The sequence below is a fragment of the Rattus rattus genome, chromosome 8 (genome assembly GCF_011064425.1).
Source record: "Rattus rattus isolate New Zealand chromosome 8, Rrattus_CSIRO_v1, whole genome shotgun sequence".
NCBI classification, from domain to species: domain Eukaryota; kingdom Metazoa; phylum Chordata; class Mammalia; order Rodentia; family Muridae; genus Rattus; species Rattus rattus.
Genome location: NC_046161.1, coordinates 42,821,120 through 42,846,513, shown reverse-complemented (window position 1 = coordinate 42,846,513; position 25,394 = coordinate 42,821,120). Strand labels below are relative to the sequence as shown.

Sequence of the window (25,394 nt, the reverse complement as noted above, 5' to 3'; positions counted from 1 at the left end):
GAACAGGAACAGGTTACTAAGGTTGGCAATCTCTGCGATGGCACTGTGCCTACAAATCGAAGGTCAGCTTTTGATCACTGAAGCCTTATATAGAACCTCCAAGCTGAAAGAAATGTAAAGAGCCCGTGCACAGAGGCGCCTCTCTGGATAGCTCTGATAGCTCTCCGGATAGCTGTAGGAGAGCACGAGACCATGAGGAAGGCGCTTAGCCATCGGTGTGTACTTTCTAATTGGCATCGCTACGGGGGCCACGGGAGGGCTACAGACTAGCTGGGGCTTTGCTGCAGGGGGTTGCAAAGTTATGTGATATGGGCTTAAAAATACCTTAAAGTTGGAAAGAACGGCATGGGACCACATAGAATAGCCAGGAAAAATTACTGCTCCATGTATAGTAAGGATAGGTGTTGATTTATGCCAGCTCTATATGTATAATATGTGTATGTATGTGGAAATGTGTTGAGTTGAGGGCCTCCAAACACTGTGACTTTAGAAAAAAAAATTTTTGTTGAAATTTAGTTCTTTGCTTTTTTTCTTCCTTTCTTTTCTTCTTCTTCTTCTTCTTCTTCTTCTTCTTCTTCTTCTTCTTCTTCTTCTTCTTCTTCTTCTTCTTCTTCTTCTTCTTCTTCTTCTTCTTCTTCTTCTTCTTCTTCTTCTTCTCCTTCTTTCTCCTTCTCCTTCTCCTTCTCCTTCTCCTTCTCCTCCTCCTCTTCCTCCTCTTCCTCCTCCTCCTCCTCCTCTTCCTCCTCCTCCTCCTCCTTCTTCTTTTTTGAGATTCCGAATTTAAAAAATAGTAAGATGCAAACTTTGGCCACTCAACATTGAGTTTTTCTGAAACTGCTGTTCTTTGGGAGAAATTGTTGGTCAGCTATTGTGACGTAAAAAAAAATATAACCTGAGGGAGAAGGAAGTTGCTTTTTAAAATGGAATAAATGGAGGAGAAGTTGATGACTGCATCTGGGAGGCACTCACCAGATGAGCAGGATCATGGGAGAATTTCAGGGGAGGAGATCCTCTGTGCAAATGATTGCTGACTTCATCTGACTGTCCACACAAAGTCCTGAATACAAGAAAAGCTTCCAGATCTTGCACAGCCCAGAAACCTCTCCTGAGTCAGAAACCTGCAGTCTCTCAACCTGTTTTGTCCCCTGCCTCCAGGGGAAGCTCTCTATCTGATTTTCAATAGTGACTGGGCAAAATCCCAAGAAAGCCCACTCTGAAACAACAGAGGAGCGAGTCAGTGAGGCTCTCAGAGGAGCCAGGTTTCTCTTTAACCTGCAATGACTTCTCCTATCCTCACCCCTAGGACACTGCTCTCTTTGCTTCCAAATGCCTCAGCTCGGAAACTGTTCCTGATGGTGTTAATTATCTTTGTTTTCTGGGTCGTCTTCATGACTTCAAAAGACCACACAGAGGTAAGAATTGTTTCCTGTTCCATAATTTCCCGGGGAGGGTCAGAGCGGCTTTGCTTAAATGCTGCTGTTTGTAAACACAAAAAGTAAATGTTAACAGCGCCTATCATCTTAGCAAGGCACCATAAGAAGGGTCTCTATTTGACACCGCTCCCTTGCACAGTATATGTACATAGGCAGTTCTTGTTTCTTTAATGGCAGGTGGATTTCTGCCTCTCCTTACTGCTTGGCCTTGCCATCTGCCTCAACATTATCTCCTCCTATAGCCTCAGCAGCTGTAACCCAACCGTATCTGTTCAGTCCCTTCCTCCTTCATGGAAGTTTTGTTATCTTTTGTATGGTTCACTTAGTGTTGCTTGCATTTTCCCTTTCTGCAACCTTATCTGATTGGACTCCCCATTTCTCCTCTCCCCAATCATCTGATGGCTCAGATGTTTTCTGTCTTCTTGACACTGACGATGCAGCCCCCTCTCACCTCTGCATTTCTCTTTCTCCAATTGGCTTCTTCTTCACAATACCGTTCGCTTGCTATGACCAGACTATAGGATTTAACAAATCATTACAACCATTGATTGCTGGTCTATCTCTGCTAACATATGGTAACATCCAGGACAACAAGGATTTTGCTATATACTTACTTGGTGCCATAACCCTGGGTCAGACCCATAACAGATGCTAGACAAGTAACTTGTTAGTAAGAAAGTAAAGAAAGGTGCTTTTAGTGATCTGACCCAGATAAGAAGTAACAATGACCTGAGAGAAGGCACCAGGAGGGAGAAAAGTCAACCAATTTAAGACAGGATTTGTAACTAAATGCCTTGGGCTAAAGTCTCGGCAATTACAGAGACAAAAATACAACCCGGCCTTAAAGGAGTGGAGAAAGAAATACCTGTTTCAAGTAAGGAAATGCTGGGGTGGTTGGCAAGGCACTGTTCTCTCAGAACGATGGGTGTGTGAGGATCTTATTTGAGGAGTTTATACTTATTTAGACAGAGAAGTCCAAGCAGACATAGGCACAGTCTTAGATTTCCCCAGTTTAAGATTAACATTTCTGAGTATGCTCAATGTAGGGCCCAGGGCAGGTGTTCAACAAGGGAAGACGGCAGACTGGAACACTTTCTAGGCTTGTGCAGCTTATTCTTGCAATAGGTTGTGTCTACGCCACGCTAATTTTAAGAAAGAGTCAGACTGATTTGGTGACCCTGTCTCATTTCTCAAAAAGCTTCTCCCAGGAAACAAACAACTCTGAAGGTGCCCGCAGTCTTTCAGAGCAGGCGGAAGCTCTCTCTTCTGTAAGCAGAGGGATTTGCCCCGAGTGTGGCCTGGTAGTAACTGAGTGACGTGGAAAGCACCCGTAATTCCAGCCCTCTGAAGGCTGAGGCAAGAAGATCGTGCGCTTGGAACTAGGTCTGAGCAACTTAATAAATCCCAGACCAGCCTTAACTACACAGTGAATTTGATACCAGATTGGGCACATAGCAAACCTATCTCAAAACAAAAGGAAAGAAACAGTACCCTGGTGTGCTAGGGCTCGCCAGAGAACAGAACTTACAGAATCAATTTACTATCTATCTATCTATCTATCTATCTATCTATCTATCTATCTATCTATCTATCTATCTATCCATCCATCCCATCCATCCATCCATCCATCCCTATCTATCTATCTATCTATCTATCTATCTATCTATCTATCTATCTATCTATCTATCTATCTATCTATCTATCTATCTATCTATCGGATGTACTATAATGGCTTACAGGCTGTGGTCCAGCCAGTCCAACAATCTACCAATGGAAGTTTCAGTCTATGAGCTTGGATGGAGCTGGTCTTCAGTATATGCTAGAATCACAAAGACAAAGGCTCGAATGCCAGTGAAAGAACAGATGTGCTATCCAGAGCAAGGGTAAGCAGGGAGAGGACAAGCATCCTTCTTCCACTTCTTTTATTTAAGCTGCCACCAGAAGGTATGGCTCAGATCAAAAGATCCAGATGAAAAGTGTATCTTCCCACCTCAAAGGTCCAGATTAGAAATGGGTCTTCCCGCTTCAAATGATTTTTTTTTAAAGATTTATTTGTTTAATGTATGTGAGTACACTGTCACTGTCTTCAGACACACCAGACAAGGCATTGGATCCCATTACAGATGGTTGTGAGCCACCATGTGGTTGCTGGGAATTGAACTCAGGACCCCTGGAAGAGCAGTCAGTGCTCTTAACCACTGAGCCATTTCTCCAGCCCCTCAAATGATTTAATTAAGACAAAACAATCCCGCACAGGTGTACCTAGCCATTGGTTCATTCCAGATGTTGTTGAGTTGACAGCCAAGAATAGCCATCTTTACAGCGAGATATATGGGAGGCAGAGACAGGAGAATTCTAGCAGCCCATGGGCCAGGTAGTCTAGTGTATGGAGCGGTGAACGATAAAAAGATCCTGTCTCAAAACAAGGTAGAGGGAGAACTGACAGGCAAGACTGATCTTTTATCTCTCTACACATGCTGTATGTGATGTGCACACACACTCGCACTCATACATGCACACACACTCGCACACTTACAGATTTACACACACACACACACACACACACACACAGTGAGAGAGAGAGAGTGGGGGTGAGCCAGAGCAACGATGTGGGCAGAGGAAGTCTTTGCTGTACTCACATGACCTCTTAAAGGCTTCTATGTGAGCCACGACCCCAGTCCGCAGAAGCAGACGTTTGTGGGCTCACGTGAATCCTTTTGTTCCTGTTCCATCTTGAGTCTGGGATTAAGTTATTAGTAAGCTCAAGTAGGGTACTATCAAACTGTGTTAATCTGAGGCAGAAGGGACCTCCTCCCTTCAGATTTTAACATATACCCAACCTTTTAGCACATAGGGTGGAGACTTGCCTCTGTAGGTGACTATTTTGAGAAGATGTAACCTGTCCTTGAATATTTATGTATTTTATTGTGAGCTCAACCTTTACCTCAGGATGTAAGGATATTTCATGCAGCCTAAACTGGTAGCATGACTGTGAAGCCCATGCCCCCAGGCTTCTGTCCAATGCTGCTCTTGGAAGGGTAGTACTGTTGGCCCAATCAGAATGTTATATCATAAGCAATAGGTTCAGTTGGGTTAGCTGTGTGATCTTCTTTCAACTGGAGATGTTTGCACAGAGTTTCTTTTTCACAGTAAATTAAACCATGGGGAAAATTTAGTATTGGCCCAGAGTGAACTTTTATCTGTTTGCCTGTCCATCTTCTCCCTGAGAAAGGAGACACTCAAGTTCCTCTTTTGTTTGCTCCAAGCAGAGCAGAGTTGCAGGGGATGGGAAGTGAGGGAGGGAATCCAGAGAAACCAGAGAGTCAGACCAGAAGGCAGCTTTGTGGCTAGCCCTGCTATTAGCACACCTTTCACTTCCCCTCTGACACACTGTGCAGTGTACGGTAGTCACATTTAGGATCAGGTCTGTAGACAGACAGCATTTCTACTTTTGTTATGACTCAGATCTACCTCACGAGACTGTCAGACTACAGAGTGGCCATTGGCTTATTGAATTTAAGAATGAGATCCCTTGTGTTAAAACAAAACAAAACAAAACCCCCCAAAACAAAAAGTGAAGATAAAAACAAGCAATCTAAAACAACAGAACAAAACAAACCCAAATCCAGGAAGATGAAAATATGGCCTCGTCAAGTTTCCCTGTTCATCCCGAGACAGTATCAGCTACCATCAGACGGTATTTATACATTCCTGGTGATTGTTTGTGTAAATTCTAGTTTTCTCTGTCCCATGCTGTCCTAGGCGAAGGGAAGACAGTGGCCTGGTTTTTCCTTCCTGGCTTATTAGAGGGATAGAACGGACAAGTCCTTATGAATTTTTAGATTATAGACTTTGTGTTCATTTTAATTCCGTAAAACACAAGTGACTAGAACAGCTAATGCCTGTGTTTCAGGGTGCCATGAGTCATACGGTCCAAACAACTCGTGTTGACATGAGTCTACCAGCCAGTTTGGTCAATCTACATCCTTGCTGGGTCATCTGCTCCTTCTGTTTCTATGCAAGATGAGCTTACAATTAATTTGGGGGAAGTGCTATGGGAACTGTTTCAGAAACCACTGAGCGCTCCTGCAGCAGAAACTGTCTCACCATCAGCATCTTCATTTTAGAGTCCGTCTGGGATTTCCACTCCATGCAAAGCAATTCTAAAGTCCTGGGGCTGACAATAATAACTCTTTTGGCTTTGAAGTATAGACATCTATATTTATCATTTTGCAAGCTCCATTAGTGAGAAGAAAATTAGCATTTTCATCTGCCATACCCAGAGATACCAAAGGAGCCTCCTTGGTGGTCTCTAGTTGCTTGAGTGAGCTTTTCTAGGAGAGCTTAGGAAGCTTTGGGCTTTGATGGGGGGGGTGGTGTTGGGAGGGCGAGACATCCTCCCTCACATTCCCCATTGAACCTTCAGAGGGGTCAAGGCTCCTCCCATCCCCTCACCCCACTGAAGGGTCAAGGCACTTGATGCTCCACCCCACTCAATAGTCAAGACACCCCACCCTCACCCCACTGAACAGTCAGGGTGCCCCCATCTCCCATCCTACTGATCGGTCAAGGAGCTCCTACCCTCCGCAGTGGGCAGAGGACAGTTACTTTTTAGATCTCTGGTTTCCTCCTCATAGCTGTGGCAAACATCAGTCCCTTTAGATTCCTTTCCTGCTTCCGTGGCCTCTCTTTGTACTGACAAGTTCTTACTGGCCTTAGCTCTTCCCCAGGGCTAGAACTGCGATTCTTTCCTTGCCTGTAATCATTTGCTGCAGGCCTTTGGGACTGTCATTATTTTAATCTCCATGTTGGAAAGCATGACAAAAAAGTTGATCCCCCCCACCCCGTGTGTGTGTGTGTGTGTGTGTGTGTGTGTGTGTGTGTGTGTGTGTGTGTGAGGGTGCCGGGGTGTGCGTGAGTGTGTGAGTGTGTGCGTGGGTGTGTGAGTGTGTGTGTGTGTGTGAGTGAGGGTGTGTGTGAGTGTGTGTGGAGTGTGTGTGTGAGTGTGTGTGTGAGTGTGTGGGTGTGAGTGTGTGTGTGTGGTGTGTGTGGGTGTGTGTGAGTGTGTGTATGATTGTGTGTGTGTGTGTGAGGTGTGTGTGTATGTGTGGTGGGGTGTGAGTTGTGTGTGGGGGGTGTGTATGGTGTGTGTGTGTGTGTGGTGTGTGTGGGGTGTGTGTGTGTGTGTGTGTGTGGGGGGTGTGTGTGTGTGTATGTGTGTCAGTTTTTGTGAGTGTGTGTGTGTGGTTTGGGTATGTGGTGTGGTTGTTGTGTGTGTGTGTGTGTGTGTATGTGTGTGTGTGAGTGTGTGTGTGTGTGTGAGAGTGTGTGAGAGTGTGAGTGTGAGCGTGTGGTGTGTGTGAGTGTGTGTGTGTGAGAGGGTGTGTGTGTGTTTGTGTGTGTGTGTGTGTGTGTGTGTGTGTGTGTGTGTGTGTGTGTACAGCCCACGCGTGTTTGGGGAGTGGAGGAGTTGGGAGTGGCATCTCTCACTGTCTGCTTTTTTTTCTTTTCTTCAGTTCTGGGTGGGCTGACTGATGAACTGTAATAAGTATGGGTAAAACCCAGCTTGGCAAGTTTTAAGTAGCATTTATTGACAGCAACTCAATCACATACACATAATTATACTTTACATTTTAGCTTTCTTTTGTGTGTGGGAGGGACTTTTTTGGACCTTCTGAAGTATGCTTGGAATTTCTGGTTTTGTTCTTAATTTCTTCTGTTTCCTTTTGAAGTAAGCCTTTACTTTAGGAGGAAACTAGGCTACCACCTCAAATGTTTTTTTTTTTAATCTAAATGCATTTTTAAACAAAAATATGTTTTATGGCCATAACTTTTTATATATCTTTTTAAATTTTATGGTTCCTTTTAGTCTTTCTTACCATTTTTTTTCAGAACTGAGAACACTTTTAATAAAGTAACGTTGTACTCTGATAAAAACACAGGAAGCTGAAACAGAAGGGAAGAGCATTGTATCTTAAATAGTTAAGCTCATAAATAGTTAAGCTCATAAAACACTATACTGGTTTGGAGAAAGTTCCGTTTTCTCTTGAGAACAGGCTTTGATAAACTATTTGTTAAGCATTTGAGTCCCTCTAAAACAAGCACTTAGAAACTACCTTGACAAAAGGGCACTGAACCTTCCCTTGGGGCCACCATGCAACCAAAAGTGGAGAGAAAACCTGGTCTCCAGGAAGAAGACCCACGGGACCAGCAAGGAGCACCTGGAGGAAGCCCTCAAGGCCAAGAGAGAGGCTGAAGAATGCTACACTCAAAGCAACCATTCCTAGTGTGTTTTGAATTCTAGAATGATCTGCTTGATGTGGTTCACTCACCTGGGTTATCACCCCACCCCAGGGTGAGTCACCTTGACAAAGTCTTGGGAAGCTAGCATGCATGCAATGGAGTTGCTTATGATGTTAGGAATGGGTCTTGCCACAGCCCAAGGTCCTGGCTGGGGCAGTGGGAAATGAAGAAAGGACAGACATGTAGACCCCATGCAATGAACCTGGGATTGGGTGGGTTTCTCTATCTGCTTCCGTTACCACTACTCTTACAGCTGTCCCTACCATTGCACCCTGGAATCCCAGCGTGTTTGTTAGGTGTGACGTGGAGTGGGGTAAAGCTAGGCTTGGTAGGAGGTCTCTGTAGGCCAGTTCTCAAGCTTCAAACATTCAGGAGGAGGAAGCTGTGGTTGCTAGTCTTTGTGCACACTAATCATTCATAAACACTCATACTTGGGCTCCCAAGGAAATCTTTGGCATCCCTCTTGAGCCTATATAGGTAATGGCTTTGCTAAGTAGCACAGGCAAATTAGTTTGGCCTATAGGCCAGGCTGACCCCTGTCAAAATACACACATTACTCATAATACACACTCCTCTACTCCCAACAGGATTGGGGGAGCTCTCACAGGAGTTCGAGCTTCAGAAAACCAAAACAAAGTAGGCATGATAAGATGGAAACCCAGCAGAGCAGAGCAGGGCAGAGCAGAGTGTCTCCGAGGGAGTCAAAGAACCTCATAACCATGCATTAGGGTTAGTGCTTGGCACGGGCAGGGGCACAGGCAGGGGCAGGGGCCTCATCCTGCCGCCTCTTACAGGCTGAATTCTTTTTAGAGACTTCTATTCAGAAAAAGCCAGGATTCTTGACTTTGTAGCAGAAAAGAATTTGGGGATGAGCCAGTATGTAGCAGAACTTAGTTTTAGCACAGGAATTACTAGAAAGAGAGGGATGCCCAAGTTTGGGCATCGGCTTCTCAAGAGGAAGTCCTGCTGTATTAAGGCTGAAATTAGTTAGCGTAAGTTTTACAATTCTTTACTTGGGTATGAAGTTTGGATTTGATCCATTGTCAAAGGATTTCAGAATCTTCTGTAATAGTATATACCTCTCGCATCTTTAGACTTGAAAATCAAACAGAACAAAACCACCATAATCTCCTTGACTTCAATTTAGGTCTTCAAAGTTCAGTCTCCCTAGACTGAAACCATCAGCAGCCAAGACACATTCCTTTTGATTTCCTAGATCTGCTCTGAGGCTTCCTGTGCGTCTCTAAGCAGACCCATCGGGACAGTTTTCTCCCAATTCCCCCAGTTCCCTAAATGCTGTCTGATACAACCTGCTAAATCTATTAATAACCCTCACATATGCTTCAAACCACCTCGTCCTTCTCTACGTATACATTAATGGCTACTTTCTGATTCAAGGAAACTTCTGAACAAAAGTGTCAAAGTAGTTAAAGAATTTTCCAGAAGGGTAGCAGTTGCCAAGATAGTGAATTATCTATCTTCCTGACAGGGCTTTTCCTTCCTTATAGGCTCAGGATCTGCTTCTAGCAAGGAGGAAAGATTGCCTAGGATAAAGTGCCATTGTTCACTGGCCTCTGCTAACAGGAACTGAGTAGCAAAAGCCTTCAAGCAAATAATCCTAGCTTGGCCATCAATTTTGTAGTCAAAGGCAGTGGATTTGCATGTTTGTGGGTACAAAGCCGTAAAGAAAAAGAGTAAATGAAGAGTTATTTGCAGCAGATAAGGAAAGTACCTGGCTATTTGCAAAGCAATGTTCTCTCTAAATAAAGTAAGCATGAGGATTTTATATGGGAGCCATAAACATAGTCCTATAGGAAAGCAGCACATTTCCTAGATCATAGTGCAGAAGTGATCATAGATCATAGATCAAGTGCAGAAAGGAACACGTATTGGTATGCTTAGCTCAAGGCTTCCTCAAAAGGACAGAGGGCTGGGGAGATGATTCAGTTGTTAAGTGTTTGCCAGGTAAATACGAAGGCCTGTGTTTGGTTCCTCAACATTCATTAAAAATAAAGCAAAGCAGGATGTGGTAGCATCCATGTGTGGTAGCATCCATGTGTGGTAGCATCCATGTGTGTAGCATTCATGTGTGTAGCATCCATGTGTAGTAGCATCCATGTGTGTAGCATCCATGTGTGTAGCATTCATGTGTGTAGCATCCCTTTGTAATCCCAGAGCTGGAGAGGACAGGAGGATGTTGGGGCTTGCTGGCCAGCAAGTGTAGCTTAATCTGTGTTTTTCAGATTCTGAGAGAGAGCCTGTTTCAAAGAATAAGGTTAAGAGCAATTGAAGAAGACAACTGATGTTAACGTCTGGCCTTCACATGTACCTGCACATACATATGTATGCATACATGAATGTGTACAGAATATTTGCACATACACACACACACACACACACACACACATGAATCAGGAAAATCAGAGTGACTTTAGCTGCTGCATTGTAAGTTTTTTTCAACGTGGCTTAGTTGAAAAAACGAAAGGAAAGGAAGAATGGCTTTGAAGGGGTACACATTCATTACCTTTTAATCAGGCATAGCTTCCAAAGGGGCTGGCTCATTTAGCAATTAACGAATTGATGGCAGGTCTAATTGACTGTGGGAGGTAAAGACTTGGAGCTAACCAGGTGCTGTGTATGAGGTTTGTACCACTTTATGGACGATGCTGTCGCTTATTAGTAAAGTAGGAGGAATAATATCAGAGGACAAGGATGTGTTTAGATGTTGAGTGTTTACCTTTAGGGTCTTTTAATGTCATCTAAGCAGAGGTCTTCCTTAGACACATGATTGAATATACAAATCTGCTGTGGAGAAATGTTTGATTTTAAAAATAATAGATGTATTGAGTGTTAGACAGTTTAGTTTGTGGGAAATCTGAGACATTGCCACAAGTGAGCTGTAGCACGAGAAAGAAGCATCATTGATAATGAGGTGTAAAGAGAACACTAAGTCAAATAACAACGCACGAGTGGTGGCAGAGAGTGCTAACAGGGATGGGAGAGCTCTCAAGATGCTTGACTTGTGGGAGTGGGGGATGGGCAGAAGAACAGGAGAATACTTATAGGAGAATAAACTGCTCAAATGGCCTGCCTACTTTAGTATTGGAGACACTTGAGGGCCAGTGGGATGGCTCAGTCAGTAAAGGTCCAGGCCTGATAATGTGAGTTTGCTCTCAAGACCCACATGGTGGAAGGAGAGAACTGATACCTCAAAGCTGTTCTTTGACCTCCAAGTATGTTCTGTGGCAATGCTCCCTCCCAAACAACAAATGTAATAGAGCTATTTGAACAGATATAAAATCTTATGGCAATGACACAATAGAAGCAATTACAAAACAGTAAAGGAGGACTGGAGAGATGGCTCAGCAGTTAAGAGCACTGACTGCTCTTCCAGAGGTCCTGAGTTCAAATCCCAGCCACCACATGGTGGTTCACAGCCACCTATAATGAGCATCTGGTGTGCCTGAAGTCAGGGACAGTGTACCCATGTACATGAAATAAATAAGAAAAAAAGTAAAGAAAGTGTATGGTTGTTTTTACGTTAGGTTAGAGAATAGAAATCGATTTACAATGGGAGGATTGCTGTAGGGGTTAGACACAAAGGGATGTGGGCACTGAAGGATTGACAGCCATGGATAGTAATGGTCTATCTGGAGATCATCAGAACCTTTAGTGATGAAGACTATGGGCCAAGTTCTTAAAAATTTACCTAGTAGAAGAGAGGGTGAGAAAATGACAGACAGGAGGATAGTGATTGGTTACATTAAGTCAAACATACTGGAGAGCATGGAAAAGATACGTCTTATGATCTTTGGAAACAAACAATACATAAATCAACATGTAACAACCAGGAACGTGGCTGAATATGAGTCAAAAATTCTCAGTAAAGAACTCAAGACGGCAATCTCGTGAATGCATGAGAAACAGTAACTTATTTCAGGATACAATAAACCACAAAGATAAAAGACCAGCACACTAAATGTTGTAAAACATTAATGGAAGAAACTGAAGAAGGTACACTGAATAGAAAACTAGGGTGTGTTCAGAGATGACGAGAACATTAAAGCTTCCATGTGACCCCAAACCATGGACAGAGTCAATGTTGTATCGATCAGAATTCCAAAGCTATTTTTAATAGAAATATAAAAATCTATAAAATTTGTATAGTATCATTAAAATCTCTGAACCTTCCAAAACAGCAAAGCTAGAAGCTTTACACATCTGCTCTCCAAATCTACCATAAAAGATAGTCATCGAAATAGAATAGAGAGCCCAGCAACAAATCCATGCATTTATTGCCAGTTGTCTACTACAAAACCGCCAAGAATATACAGTGGAAGAAGGACAGTCTAAGGAATTGTATTGGGAAAACTGGACTTCTAAGCAAGGAATATAAGTGGCCCCTTTCAATATCGTGCATAAAATTCATGCAAAAGGAAGCAAAGATTTGAAATTTTAGAATGCTGGACGCAAACAAGGGTGGTTTCTTGTCATTGTTATTGGCAAAGATTTTTGTATAGGACTCCAGAGGGATATGAAAAGCTAAGACAAATGGGACTGCAGAAGGAATGTACCACATGGGAAGACATTTGCAAGCTGTACATTGCATACAGGGGTCCATATGTGTAAGGAACTCAAGCTCAGTGGCAAGGAAGTAAACCACACTACTAGAAAATGCATAGCGAGCTGGAATAGATAACTTTCAGAGGAAGAAATATGAATGACCAATAGGTATACAAGCCCTCAACAGAGCTAATCATCCAAGAGACGTCAATTACACCTGTGAGACATCACCTCTTCTCTGTTAGCATAGCCATCATACAAAAGACTAAAGGTAGGTGATGGCAAGGCTGAGGCACAAAAGGAAGCCTGCATACTGTTGTGAGAATGAAAGCTAGCTTATGCATTATGGTAAATGTTATGAAAATTCCTTAAAAACTTAAAATAGGGGTTGGACAGATAGATTATGGTTAAGAATACTTGCTGCTCTTGCAAAAGGATCTGAGTTGGTTTCCCACCACTCAAATTGGGTGGCCCACACCTGTAACTCTAGCTCTAAGGGAAATAAACCCTTTTCTGGCATCCAGGGGCTCTCGCTTATGCATGTGCTCACACACACACACACACACACACACACAAAAATTAAAAGTATAATAAATCAATCAAAATTAAAAGCAGAATTACTGTGTGATTGAGCAATTCTGCTTTTAAGTAATTTCATGACAGCCAAGGTTTATCCATCAGTCTATATGTCCATCAATGGACAAAAAGTATATGTTATATACTTTACACACACACACACACACACTCACAGGAGCACATATGTGCACACACACATCCACAAATGCACACACACATACATACATTCACACATGCACACCCCATATACACATTCACTCATGTACATTCACATGTACATACATGTACACACACACACACACACACACACACACACACACACACACACACACACACAGTGGAACTGGAGGACATTCTAAGTGAAATGAGCCAGATCCAGAAAGAGACAGGCTGCCTTATTTGACTGGAAAGTGCAGTTAGAATCCTGAACTTAGATGGACGATGGAGAATGGCTGTGAGCAGGGGTTACAGATGGAAACTAATGGAGATGAGGGATGCTGGTCACAGGGTACAAAGCATCTACACAAACACCGTTCAGAGAGTCAGTCGTCTGTCGGGTGACTGGCTACTGGCTAGCAGTAATAGACTGTGCAATGTGTAACTGAAATTGCTAAGAAAGATTTTCCATGTTCTCACAAAAAAGATGAATGTGAGGTGATGAATATGCTAATTAGCTTGATTCACTTATATCTCAATGCACACATGCATCAAAACACTACATTATACATTACAAATACGCACATGTCTTGCCAATTAAAAACAATAAATTATTTTTAAAATATTTATTTATTATGTATAAGTACACTGTAGCTGTCTTCAGACACACCAGAAGAGGGCATCAGATCTCTTTACAGATGGTTGTGAGCCACCATGTGGCTGCTGGTAATTGAACTCAGGACCTCTGGAAGAGCAGTCAGTGCTCTTAACCACTGAGCCATCTCTCCAGTCCAATAAATTATTCATTAAAGTGTTTTTGCTACTTCAGTAAGCATTAACAATCAGTCTCCATCTTTGTTTCTTTATAAAACCATTCTGAATTGTCCCAGGCCAATGTATCACAACCTAGTTTTTGCACTCATGGGCTCTTTATATACTGGCAAAGTTGTCACCTATAAGGTTCATGTTTGTTATTTTTCGTACGTTTGGATTTCTGAGGAAACGGTTTTAAACAACATTTTGTATCTTCCTCTTGTAATATATTAGCAATAGTCAATTAAGTCAGTGTTAAAATCAATTAAAACAGCAGATTATCTTTTTTATAATAGCCAATGGAGTAAACACATTTTGGTAAATATATTTTAAAATTTTAAAAATTTAAAAAATAGTTTAAGAATTTAAAACTTTTTTGCCTTTTAGAATCTAGTGTCTTTGTGCCCCTCACAGCATGTCTGTGGGAGTCAGAGGACAGCTTGTAAGAGCTTTCCATGGTGGGCCCTGGAGATTGAACTCAGTCATAAGGCTGGGCAGCAATTGCCTTTATGTGCTGAGTCATACTGCTGATCCCAAGATACACCTTTTAATACGCATGACTGAATCTAAATGGCCAAAAGAATAAAATATTTAAAAATACAATTTTATATTTAGAAAACCGAAGTTTGAGGGAACAGAAAAAACAAAAAACAAAATAACCCAAAAATAAGCAAACAAAAAAACTAGAAACAAATCACAGAAGAATGTTCATGGCATCAAATACAAATATTAAATTTTTCTAAAAATACCAAGTGGTTTTTGAAGAGAACACTATTTTCTATATAATGGAGAGGCTGAGAGACAGCAGTTGGCAAGACAGTTCAGTGGGGGAAAGGCATTTGCTGCACAAACCAGAGGGCCTGAGTTCAATTCCTGGAAGGTACTTGAGAGAGTATAAAAAGGACCGACTCCACGAAGTTTTCCTCTGACCTCCACATGCACCTCCACTACTCAATGTACACATACAATAATGTTAATTTAAAATGTCAAAAAAAAAATTAACCAAAGTCCTGAAAGGACTATGTGTTAAAATGGTTATCACGTTGACAAGCTGATATGAACTGAGAAACAAAAGACTAAAATTTAAAAGGAGAAAATTTAAATTTAAAAGACCTTTAAAAGAAAAAATATGTCAGTAAAGCAGTATTTAAACAAAAATAAATTTGAAACACGACGGTATCATAGTAACTACAGTTTTGTGCAGTAGAAAAATTCTAACTTCATTTGCTACATCGTCAAGAGGTTGTGTTGACAAGGCTTCACAATTAATCCAAAATAGTTTAACTAATGGATATGGGGAGGGAGATTTTCTCTGGCTGGTCATGCAGCTGCCCAAAGTCATCAACAAACAAAGATGGAGTCCGTATGGTTCGTTCAATTGGGTAGCTCCGTAATTCTATACACAATGCCGTGCAATTATTTTTACATAATTTCTTTGTGCCAAAAAAGAATAGTTGAAAACAAATGAACTAGCATGTTGAGACAACTAAAAAGCAAAACTCAGTGGATAAACACAAGCCAATTTCTGAGCCTGGATCCTTTGCACCAATTTAACTTACTGGGTAAATGTAGGCCTCTGTAGGCAGCGGGGGGATCTGGGGACTTGAAAGGCTCTGAAACCGAGAGTTACGCTTCTTCCTAGTTCATTATTCAGATACGGACAGTGGCAGCTATTGACTGGTAAGTAAACAGCTCATTCAATTAAATCTTTCTCTTGGTACTCTAGAAAAAGGTCATTGGTTATAACCCTTCTGATTCGTTTGCTACAAGGACCAGTGAGACAGGCGTAGCATGAAGGTTAGTTTTATGTGTTGCTGGTGACAATTTAAAATCTTACCTTTGGACATACGTGGCAGCCGGGCATGGCTAATGCCTTTAATTGCAGCGCTTGGGAAGCAGTGGCAGACAGATCTCTGTTAGTTTAAGGCCAACCTGGTCTACTTAGGGAGTTCCAGTATATCCAGGGCTATATAGAGAGACCCTGTCACAGGAAGGAAGGAAGGAAGGAAGGAAGGAAGGAATGAATGAAGGAAGGAAGGAAGGAAGGGAAGGAAGGAAGAAATAAAAGAAGGGAGGACGAACATACACACTTGGCAGTCAAAACATCATCTTGTTTGACTGGTTGGCATTTACTCCAGGAATGTGTGATTGGATAATTTCATCCCCAGGACTCTATCATAAAGAGGTAATTCTATCCATGAAAAACGGAGGAATATCCAAGTGTTATATAAAATGATAACTAGCAGATGCAACCAATTGTCTAATATCATAGGGCTATGGTCCATAGTGTTTTCCTGATGATCTGGGTAGGCCTAACTCAATAAAAACAAAGATCACAAAAGTTATTTAGCAAGCTTTAAGCTGTTATAGTCTATAGCTGCAAAAAAATCTTAAAACTATTTGTTTGCTATAATTACAATGTAGTAAAAAACAGAAATGAGAGGCAATATAGGGAACATAAAATATATAGCACTATAAAATAGAATTTACATGAGATCATAATTTTAAATGTTTGCTTTGTTTTCTAGATTTTGTGTGATTTGTTTACATGATTTTTATTTTAAAAAGATAGATAAAAGGATGGGAACTCAAACAAACTTAGATTCAATATTAAAATAAAATTACACACACACACACACACACACACACACACACACACACACACACACACACACACACACACACACACAATTTTAAGGCAATGATTCCAAAAGGAAGTGTCTGCTAGCACCAGTAGTCATACTCCGTGGAAATCAATTCCTCTCATTCCCCAACAGAAAGCCAACTGGACTGGTGTCTAATGCAATTTCATCACGCTAAAAGGCATAAAAATGGGTCATACTAATTTATATTGAAAGCAAGCTCTCTTAACTGCTGTTAGTAAATGTGTCCTTTTCAACACTTCAGTTTATGTTTCATTTAAAAAACCCCATCATTCTGAGACGATGGCGCATCTTCAAGGAGTTCTTGCCGTCGGAAGAGCTTCAGAACACACCAACCTCAGTGGAGGCAGACATGGCAATCCTGGACAAGCTAAACCAGCAGATCCCGCCCAGACCTTTCCTCAACCATAGCAGCACCACCAGCGCCAAACACAGCACAGCTACCATCCTCAACCCTCAGCGTGTGTACTGCATAGGAGACCAGCTGGACGTCTTGCTGGTGGCCAAGGACTATTTTGGTCACAAGAAGGAATATGGCGGGGATTTCCTGAGAGCCAGGATTTCCTCCCCAGCCTTGAAGGCAGGAGCTTCTGGAAAGGTGACAGACTTCAACAACGGCACCTACCTGGTCAGTTTCACTCTGTTCTGGGAGGGCCGAGTCTCCCTGTCTATCCTGCTCATGCACCCCAGTGAAGGGGTGTCAGCTCTCTGGAGAGCAAGGAACCAGGGTTACGACAGAATTATCTTCACTGGCCAGTTTCTTAATGGCACCGCCCATGTCCTCACCGAATGTGGCCTTAGCTTAAACACAAGTGGGGAGCTGTGTCAATATCTGGATGCTCGAGATAACGAGGCCTTCTACTGCTTGAAACTTCGAGGTGTTCCTTGTGAGGCCCTGACCCACATGACAACCAAGAATAGTGACGTCTCCTACCTCAGCCTTAAGGAGAAGCTCCTTTTCCGGAGGTAAACATGTCTTCAAATTCATTAAGGACTACAGGAAGGTAGACTTGGGATCTGGCCAAACTTTTGAATCCATTAACACTGACTCATCAAACGGTCAGGTCAGCTTTGATTGAGTTATAGTTAGGTCCATCCTCCAGAGGTGACTCAGGTGGCATTCAGGGTTACTACCCGCACTGTTGGCTGAGAGGCATGAAGCAGTGATGAGCCTTACACAATATATCCATCTTCTTTCTCACCGTGTATGGTGATTTCCATACTTCTTTTTTTATGAGTCAGTATCGCCCATAACGTTTTCATGAAATACCGTCCCATGTACTATTAACTAAATGAAAAGGATCGTTACTTTGTATATGCTTTATTCCGACCAATCATCAACCCTTAGAGATTGTATGTCAGCACTGTCTCCTGAACTCGCTCACGCCTTTCTGTCACTGGTGTCTCTCATAGTTGAGCTATCCTCTGGCTTCAGTTAGACGGTATGAGTGGTCTCAGGTGCTGCTCTCTGTCCCCACCCACGTTTCTGTTGACCTTTGCTCTACCCCAAAGCTCATGTCTCTAAAACGCACATATGTTAATATATATTTTCCTTACTCAAAGCCATTCTTATGGCTGCACAGTTCTGAGGGTGGAACTCGGGCTCTAACCTGTTTACAGGCTTCTTGTTTCATGTTCTGTCAATCAAGCTGGACATCTGTTTCACGAGTTGCCTTTCCAAGTCCGTGGGTCAGCTGTCTTCTCCTGATCACTCTTTTGAAGAGCCTTTGGCTCCACAGCCCGAGAACTACTGCTGTTGGAAGGACTTGTTTTTATGATATGTCCAGGAGAGCAACTGGGCTGAACAGCGCCCTGGAAATTCAAGTTCAAATCCAGTTCGAACATGGGGACATAAGAGAGCAGGGCACAACTGACCCTCCCTCTCTACCAGACTCTACTTCTCCTCTTCCCTCTCCTTCTCTTGGTTTCCTCCCAAAACACACGAAGAGAGCTACAGCTTTGTCTTATGGGTCAGCTAAAAGAGGCCACTGGCCTTTTCAAATATTTATTTTTAATTTGAAAAATGACGCTAATGGCGCTGGAGAGATGCCTTGGTGGTTAAGAGCACTTAGTGAGGGTTCAATTCTCAGCACGCACATGGCCGCTTACAATAATCTAGAACTCTAGATCCAGGGCCTCCGTGGGCACAGATATACATGTAGGCAAAACACCCATTCATGTAAAATAAAATAAAAAAAATAAAGTTACAAACAGAAATTTAAAAAAGAAAAGATCACAGGGATATAGAATTTTTTTCTTTTGCGTGAGAGCAGGTCATTTATGCTTAATTTCTGTTAAATTTCTCACTAGACACATCTCACCCTCTCTTAAGGTAGACTTCATCCTGACTTAGTCTCCTGATTATATGCCAGAAAATCCAAAGCTCTCAAGTGGCTGGAAAATCTATATGCAATCTTACAGCCCTTTTCTAAAATAATGCACACACGCATAATTATCAAAAAGACACATTATAATAAGTATGCTTATACAACCAACACGTATTTTAATTTTGACACTCTAAAATTTGGCTTTTGGAACTAAAGTGACAACACGGCCAGGTCTTGATAGCTAACAATATTCAGCCTTTCCTGGGTTAGATGAAGGAGAATAAATGCTAGACTGTAATACACACTATTTTCACTTGTCCTGAAAGCCCCTTTCTTGGGAGTCTTAATCCTCTTTTGGTGTTGGGAAATGTCTCCTTTGCTTTTCTTGGAGGTTTCTGTAGAGCTGGTTTTGCAGTTCCTACCTCTCCCACAGCTCTAACCTTCCTCCAGTCCCAGAGTCCCACCTTCCTCCAGTCACAATTGATTCTTAATCAATCAAGTTTGATTTCATGCAATACAGTCACCAGTTGGGTTTTTAGAACTGATGCCTGGGGGTGGTAGTTATGAGGCTAGATGTCTGGAATATTATAGCCTACAAGAGAGACCTCATTCCTACTCTCAAGGAGATATTCGACTATGCAAAGCAGACTGCCAAAGGACTTGGGAAAGCAAAAAGCTGGTGAGGATGAATCTGGAGAGGTGGATATGCATAGGATGTGGTATGTGGGCTGGTATTTATTCTGTAGGTCATCGAGGAAAAGTCATATAAGGGTTTTGTACAGGATAGTGGGCTCAAGCATAGGACCAGAAAGGTAATGTAATAACCCAGGTTACTGTGGTCAGAGTAATGAATGTCCTTGTAGCTTCAGCTTCACCAGAGATGTGAAAAAAAACAAGTTCTTGAATTTGATGTGGAACGGTGGAGTCAGAAATTCTGGGAGTGAGGCTCTTCAATCGGAGACTCATTCTCCCAGAAAAAGCTCGGGGAGGGCCTGAATTCTTCAGGTGGCAAAGGGAAAGGCAATAGCTGGCATAGAACAATCACACGGGATTGCCCAACCCTGGGACACTGTGACGTGACACTGTGCTCTATAAATACGCTGGGCCACATTTCTCACTTGGGATTCATGAAGCATCAGGTTGGATATGCCTGAGAGCTAAAATTAAAGGGTGGGTAGCCAGCTAGATACACAGATGCACAAACAGATTTGCTTGATTGACTACAGAGGATACGTGACACCCTGGACTTCCAGATTTCCCCACCATTAGTAGGGAACCTATTTTCTAAAATGTGACCTATATTCAGAATGCCTTGAGTGTACAACAACAACAACAACAACAACAACAACAACAACATTTACAGAAAATTAAGAGTGCTTCAATTCACCTTAAACAGAGACTCATTCTTAAAGATCTGGACAGATGTTAGGATAATTTATCTTCCCATTTTTTGAAGGTTCAACATAGGAGTTGAAGTGGTGAAGAACTTGGCCATCACGGTCTCACCGTGTAAGAACAGTAAGTCCAGTGTGTCTGACCAACCACAATGTAAATAAGTGCCTTACTTTGAGACATATATATTCTACATACATATAAACACTTTGAGCCCTTATTTTCTGGGACAAATGAGATACCCTGGGTTTTAAAGATGGTATTTTCTGCTTGGAAAATATTTCTAAAAAATTTAAAATCCATTTATTTTACGTCATGTGTGTTTTACCTGCCTGTATGTATATGTATCATCTGTGTGCAATGCTGAAAGAAATCAAGGGGGCATCATATCTCTTGGAGCTAGAAGATTGCTGTGAACTATGGTGTGGTTGCTGGAGTTGAGCTCTGGTCTTCTGCAGGAGAAGCAAAGTCTCTTAACCACTCAGCAAGTATTTTCACAGTAATTTTCATCATGAATAAGATAACAAAATTCTAGGGAATTACAGCTGCCCCTACTCAAAATGTGAGGGCTAGCCTCTAAAATCAACAGTTGGGTGCTGGTACTATGCTAAAATATCTCCAAACAGCTGAGAAAAAAATTGGACAGCTTCTTCACTGTATTGTAATTTCCCTTTCGGCTAAACTATACCCCTTAAGATTCTATGAACTGGCAATTCTGTGGCCCAGCTTTTTAACACATGGACTGTAGTGGCTAGTACAAAGTTAGCATGTTTGTAAAGTGTTTCTGTTGCCCTAGAATCCAAGTGAATTTCAGAAAAGTTAACTACTTCTATGCCAGTCAACAGGTACACAGGGACTCATTACCCCCCTACCCCCACCCCATGCATCTAGTAAATTCAGAAAGGGAAGACTTATTGTCTAAAAATTATTCTGCTAAACCCAGTGGAGAACATAGATAGAAATAAGCCATGGGTCCTGCAGCTCAGTCTGTGAGGAAGACAGACCCTTCTCTACTTGGGAAACCACTAGCCATGACCACTTTTTATAAGAAAGACAGTTCTTCATCTCCTGAGTTGTCATCAAAGACAACATCACATCTTGCCTAGAGTGATTTCTGTCAAAGTCGGGAAGTTTCTAACAAGATAATGCCAGGCTGATGTTGATATTCTCATCATCCCTGCAGTAATAATTATTACAGTCACTAACACAGCTGATAGATGTTCAGTACAGATGACTGTAAGTCCTTAAATGCATTCCCTCAACCCCAAAGATAAGAATGTGCTTTTTAAGTAACAAATGCCTACCCTAGTTTCCTCTGTTGCTGTGACAACCACCATGAACAAAAGCAACTTAGGAGAGGAAGGTTTATTGGCTTATACCTCTAGGTTCCAGTCCGTGATGGAAGCCAGGGAAGAAATTCAAGTAGGAACCTGGAATGAGGCCTGCTTAATATTCTACAGAGCATTACCTCTGACCAAAGAACTCATTTCTCAGCCAAAGAGGTACAGCAGGAGCTATGGAGACATTTGCTTATTATAGATTGCTCCCAGGCTGCTGCTCAGCTAGTTCTCTTATATAATCCAGGACCATATTTCAAGGGAATGGAGCCACCCACTGTGGGCTGGTTCTGTCTACGTCACTTAATAATCAAGGGAATTCTACATAGACATGCCCCCAGGCCAATATGACTCTGGTGTTCCTCAGTTGAGACCCCCCTTCTCAGGTGATTCTCAAGTTGCCACCTTCCTGGGTGGAACATTCAGTGTGGACTGATGAAGAGAGTTTGGGCTATATCAACAGCGGAGTGTTGAGAACAGCGGATCATGACTTCCATTGTTTTTCTGTAGAAGACAGACCCACAGTGAGAATATCATGTTCAGTCTTAAATGCAATAAAATATTTAAAGTGTTATTATTATTATTAACCAGGGAACACAATTTTAGCACAAAGAGTGTAGGTCTCTCATTTCTCAAGAGCATTTAAGGTCTTCATGAGTTAAGAGCTTGAGATTGAGGAGAGTTGAAATTTCACCACGGCCAATGTCACTGCTGGACTATTTATCTGGACCACTGAGCCCTGGTTACAGTTTCTTTCCCATATGATTAGCTGTCCCACACCTGAGTGGCTCTGGGGACAAGGAACATTCCAGGGAGACACTGTAATGTCTCAAGAGAGAACAGATCCCTGCTCCAAGAAGAGTTACTGGGCAAGAACATTTTATTCATCCCTTGAACACGATTAATATTAATTAAATAAATATCTGTAGAAGGAAGGAGGGCAGGCATTGAGAAGGAAACAAGGATAAAAAAAAAAGAGGGTGAAGAAGAGGATCAGGAGACTAGTTTAAATATTTAAAAGCCTTGTGATAATAAATTACTGATTCTGGGATTCTTTTGTTGTTGTTGTTGTTGCTAGAGACCGAGAGCAAGAAAAGGAAATGCCAGATTGGAATGGAGACTCCTTTCCCCAGTGGCTATACTTTGAGAGGAAGGTGGATTCCAGCACATTGTGAACAGAATGAGTTCAGGGAGATAAAATACATAAATAATTGTTTGGCAAGAAAACTGATCTACCTCATGGGTGATTCAACACTGCGCCAATGGATTTACTACTTAAACCGAGTTGTGAAAAGTATGTTTTTAGTTTGAAACTACTATTCTGTTATTTTTAAATAATAATAACAACAATAATGATAATAATAATAATAGAGCTTGCTCTCATCTGATCTTTATTTTATTACTACTTTTAATATGCCAGACCTTTGACTTTAAGCTATTTTTATTTTTACAAACTGTTTATTACATTGTATTCTTTTCCTTTATGTGCATGGATGTTTTGCCTGTGCACACCGTGTGTATGAAGTGCCTGTAGAACCAGAAGAGGTCATCAGATCCCTTGGAACTGGAGTTATAGTTCTAAGTAACCGTGTGGTTGCTGGGAATCTAACTTGGATCTTAGAGGTGGACTGCTGACTCTAGCCCCCAGGCTTTAGGTTTTAATTAAAGCTACATTTTAGATGTTTAATCATAGACACTAGGACTATCTTTCCTATTCTTGTATCCTAATACAATTTTCAAAAATTTGTGAAGGTTCTAAGGCAGCTGATACAAATTCACTGCCTTGTGTAAGCACCAATTCCTTAGTTAGAAGTCATCAAGGCCAAAGTTTTACAGATTGTGTGCTCTTTTAAAATTATGCTATTTTTTATTAAAAGTTTTATTGATTTTTTCCCCATCAGCCTTAAAATTCTTTGATCATCATGGAAGTGGACTCTTTAAAACTCACATCCTTCTGGACACTGAACGGCATACTTTGGTTCAGTGGAAAAAGCACGGCCATCCCTTTGTTACTCAAAAGCTGTTCTCCATGAAGGACGACAACTATATCCCTCGGGAAATTGACCAGGTGGCAGGAGACAGTGGTACAGCAATTGTCATTAGTTTTGGCCAGCACTTCAGACCCTTTCCCATCAACATTTTCATCCGTAGGGCCATCAATGTCAAAAAGGCCATAGAGAGGCTGTTCTTACGGAGCCCCGAGACCAAGGTGATAATTAAAACAGAAAACATCAGAGAAATAAGTGAAAATGCAGAGCTATTCAGTGATTTCCACGGAAGCATTCAGAATCTTATTATAAGGGACGTTTTCAGGGACCTCAATGTGGGTATTATTGATGCTTGGGACATGACAATTGCATATCGCAGTGAGAATGTCCACCCACCTGACAGCGTGATTGAAAGTCAGATTGGCATGTTCTTAAACTACATTTGCTAGAGGGTCTTAAAGTGCAGAGAACGTCTCTAGCCTCCCTACCTCTGTTCTTTCAAATCTCATAGGTACTTGCATAGACAACACAACCTAACATACGAAGAAGCGAATATTCAGGATCGTAGTTTAATGGACACACCATACAGTCCGCCACTCAAATCACTTTTAACCCTACAACTCAGCAGTGCCAAGTGAAGTCCTATGTCACACCACCATCACGACAATCCAGTTTTTGAACAGTTTTATTCATCCCAAGTAGAAATCTCGAACCCATGAAACACCCACTCACCACTTCCTCTGAGCCTCGGACCTTGGCATCTGCAACTGTACATTCTGCATTTGACCGCTTTAAACATCTCATGTAGATGAAATAGTAAAAGTCACTGAACTCGTGCCCGGCTTATTTCACTTAGCACAATGTCTTTAAGGTTCACCTATGCTGAATGTATGAGAATGTCTTCCTTTATGAAGAGTCAACATAATTTCTTCCTATGTATGTATTGTGCTTTGATTTTTGGTTTATTTGTTGATGAACATTTAGTTTGTCTTTGCCTTTTGGGCATTGTATATCTCAGGGCTGTGGAGACGGGTGTGGATTTAAGGGCTTGTTTCTTCTTCTAAGCTTGATGTTTAAATAGTAAATTTTCATTGTCCGTTTCTTATTTTTTAAATATTATTTAATTATTTATGTGTATGTGTGAGTGTGTCTGTCAGCGAACATCAGGTGTTGTTTGAGGATGTCTGCAGGGGCCAGAAGAAGAGGGTTTCAGATCCTCTCTAGAGTTATGGGTGGTTGTGACTTGCCCAACGTGGGTGCTGGGAACTGAACTCTGGTCCTCTGGAAGTGTGGCAAGTGATCTTAACCATCCAGCCATCCTTCCCAGCCACTGCTGTCTTTATTTTAAAGGCATGTGCAGTCCCAAAACACATAGCTTTAATGATCTGCTCAGAAAAAGATAATGCTTAGAACAGGACCACAATAGCAGTGTGTTCTTGTTTAGCAAAATTCCTTAAGATTTGATACCCAGTTGTTGCTTGGATTCCACTGTGATTCAGTGGCCACAGTCCAAAGGCCACAAACTTATTGTGTAAAATCAACTTCACATTATGAGATGATGCAGAATTATAAGATCCTGATTCTAGGTGACACAAGAAGTATGATACGGGAGTCTCTCCAACGACCTCAGATAACTTCATAAGTATCCTAGAATCTTTCTCCTGACAGAAAATATAATTATCTACTTTTCAAGGTATATTTTTTTATTAAGGATATTTCCCATGTTTGGATTGTATTTGTGAGTGAAAGAAAGTAAAATTATAATGTTAAAACATTAACGCAATGATCAGGTCATACAACTTTGGACTGGACTCTAAACAACCCACAATAAAAGTATAAAAAA

The 25,394-nt window shown here is 41.7% G+C and overlaps 1 protein-coding gene across 1 annotated transcript; it reads left to right on the top strand.

Moving 5' to 3' along the window:
* The first annotated feature begins 941 nt into the window (after positions 1-941).
* Nxpe2 (neurexophilin and PC-esterase domain family member 2) lies at positions 942-25,394 on the top strand. Its single transcript, XM_032909884.1, has 5 exons — positions 942-1,412; positions 16,752-17,473; positions 20,291-20,352; positions 22,642-22,857; positions 23,465-25,394. Exons 1-5 carry the CDS (start codon positions 1,278-1,280, stop codon positions 23,998-24,000), a joined length of 1,671 nt encoding a protein of 556 aa, XP_032765775.1. The 5' UTR covers positions 942-1,277; the 3' UTR covers positions 24,001-25,394.

Excerpts from the sequence above, each read along its gene's own strand:
- Nxpe2 (XM_032909884.1), top strand. The coding sequence starts at position 1,278 with ATGACTTCTCCTATCCTCACCCCTAGGACACTGCTCTCTTTGCTTCCA. Across the intron at positions 17,474-20,290 it reads GAGAAGCTCCTTTTCCGGAG|GTTCAACATAGGAGTTGAAG; the intron begins GTAAACATGTCT and ends CATTTTTTGAAG. Across the intron at positions 22,858-23,464 it reads CTTAAACCGAGTTGTGAAAA|CCTTAAAATTCTTTGATCAT; the intron begins GTATGTTTTTAG and ends TTTCCCCATCAG.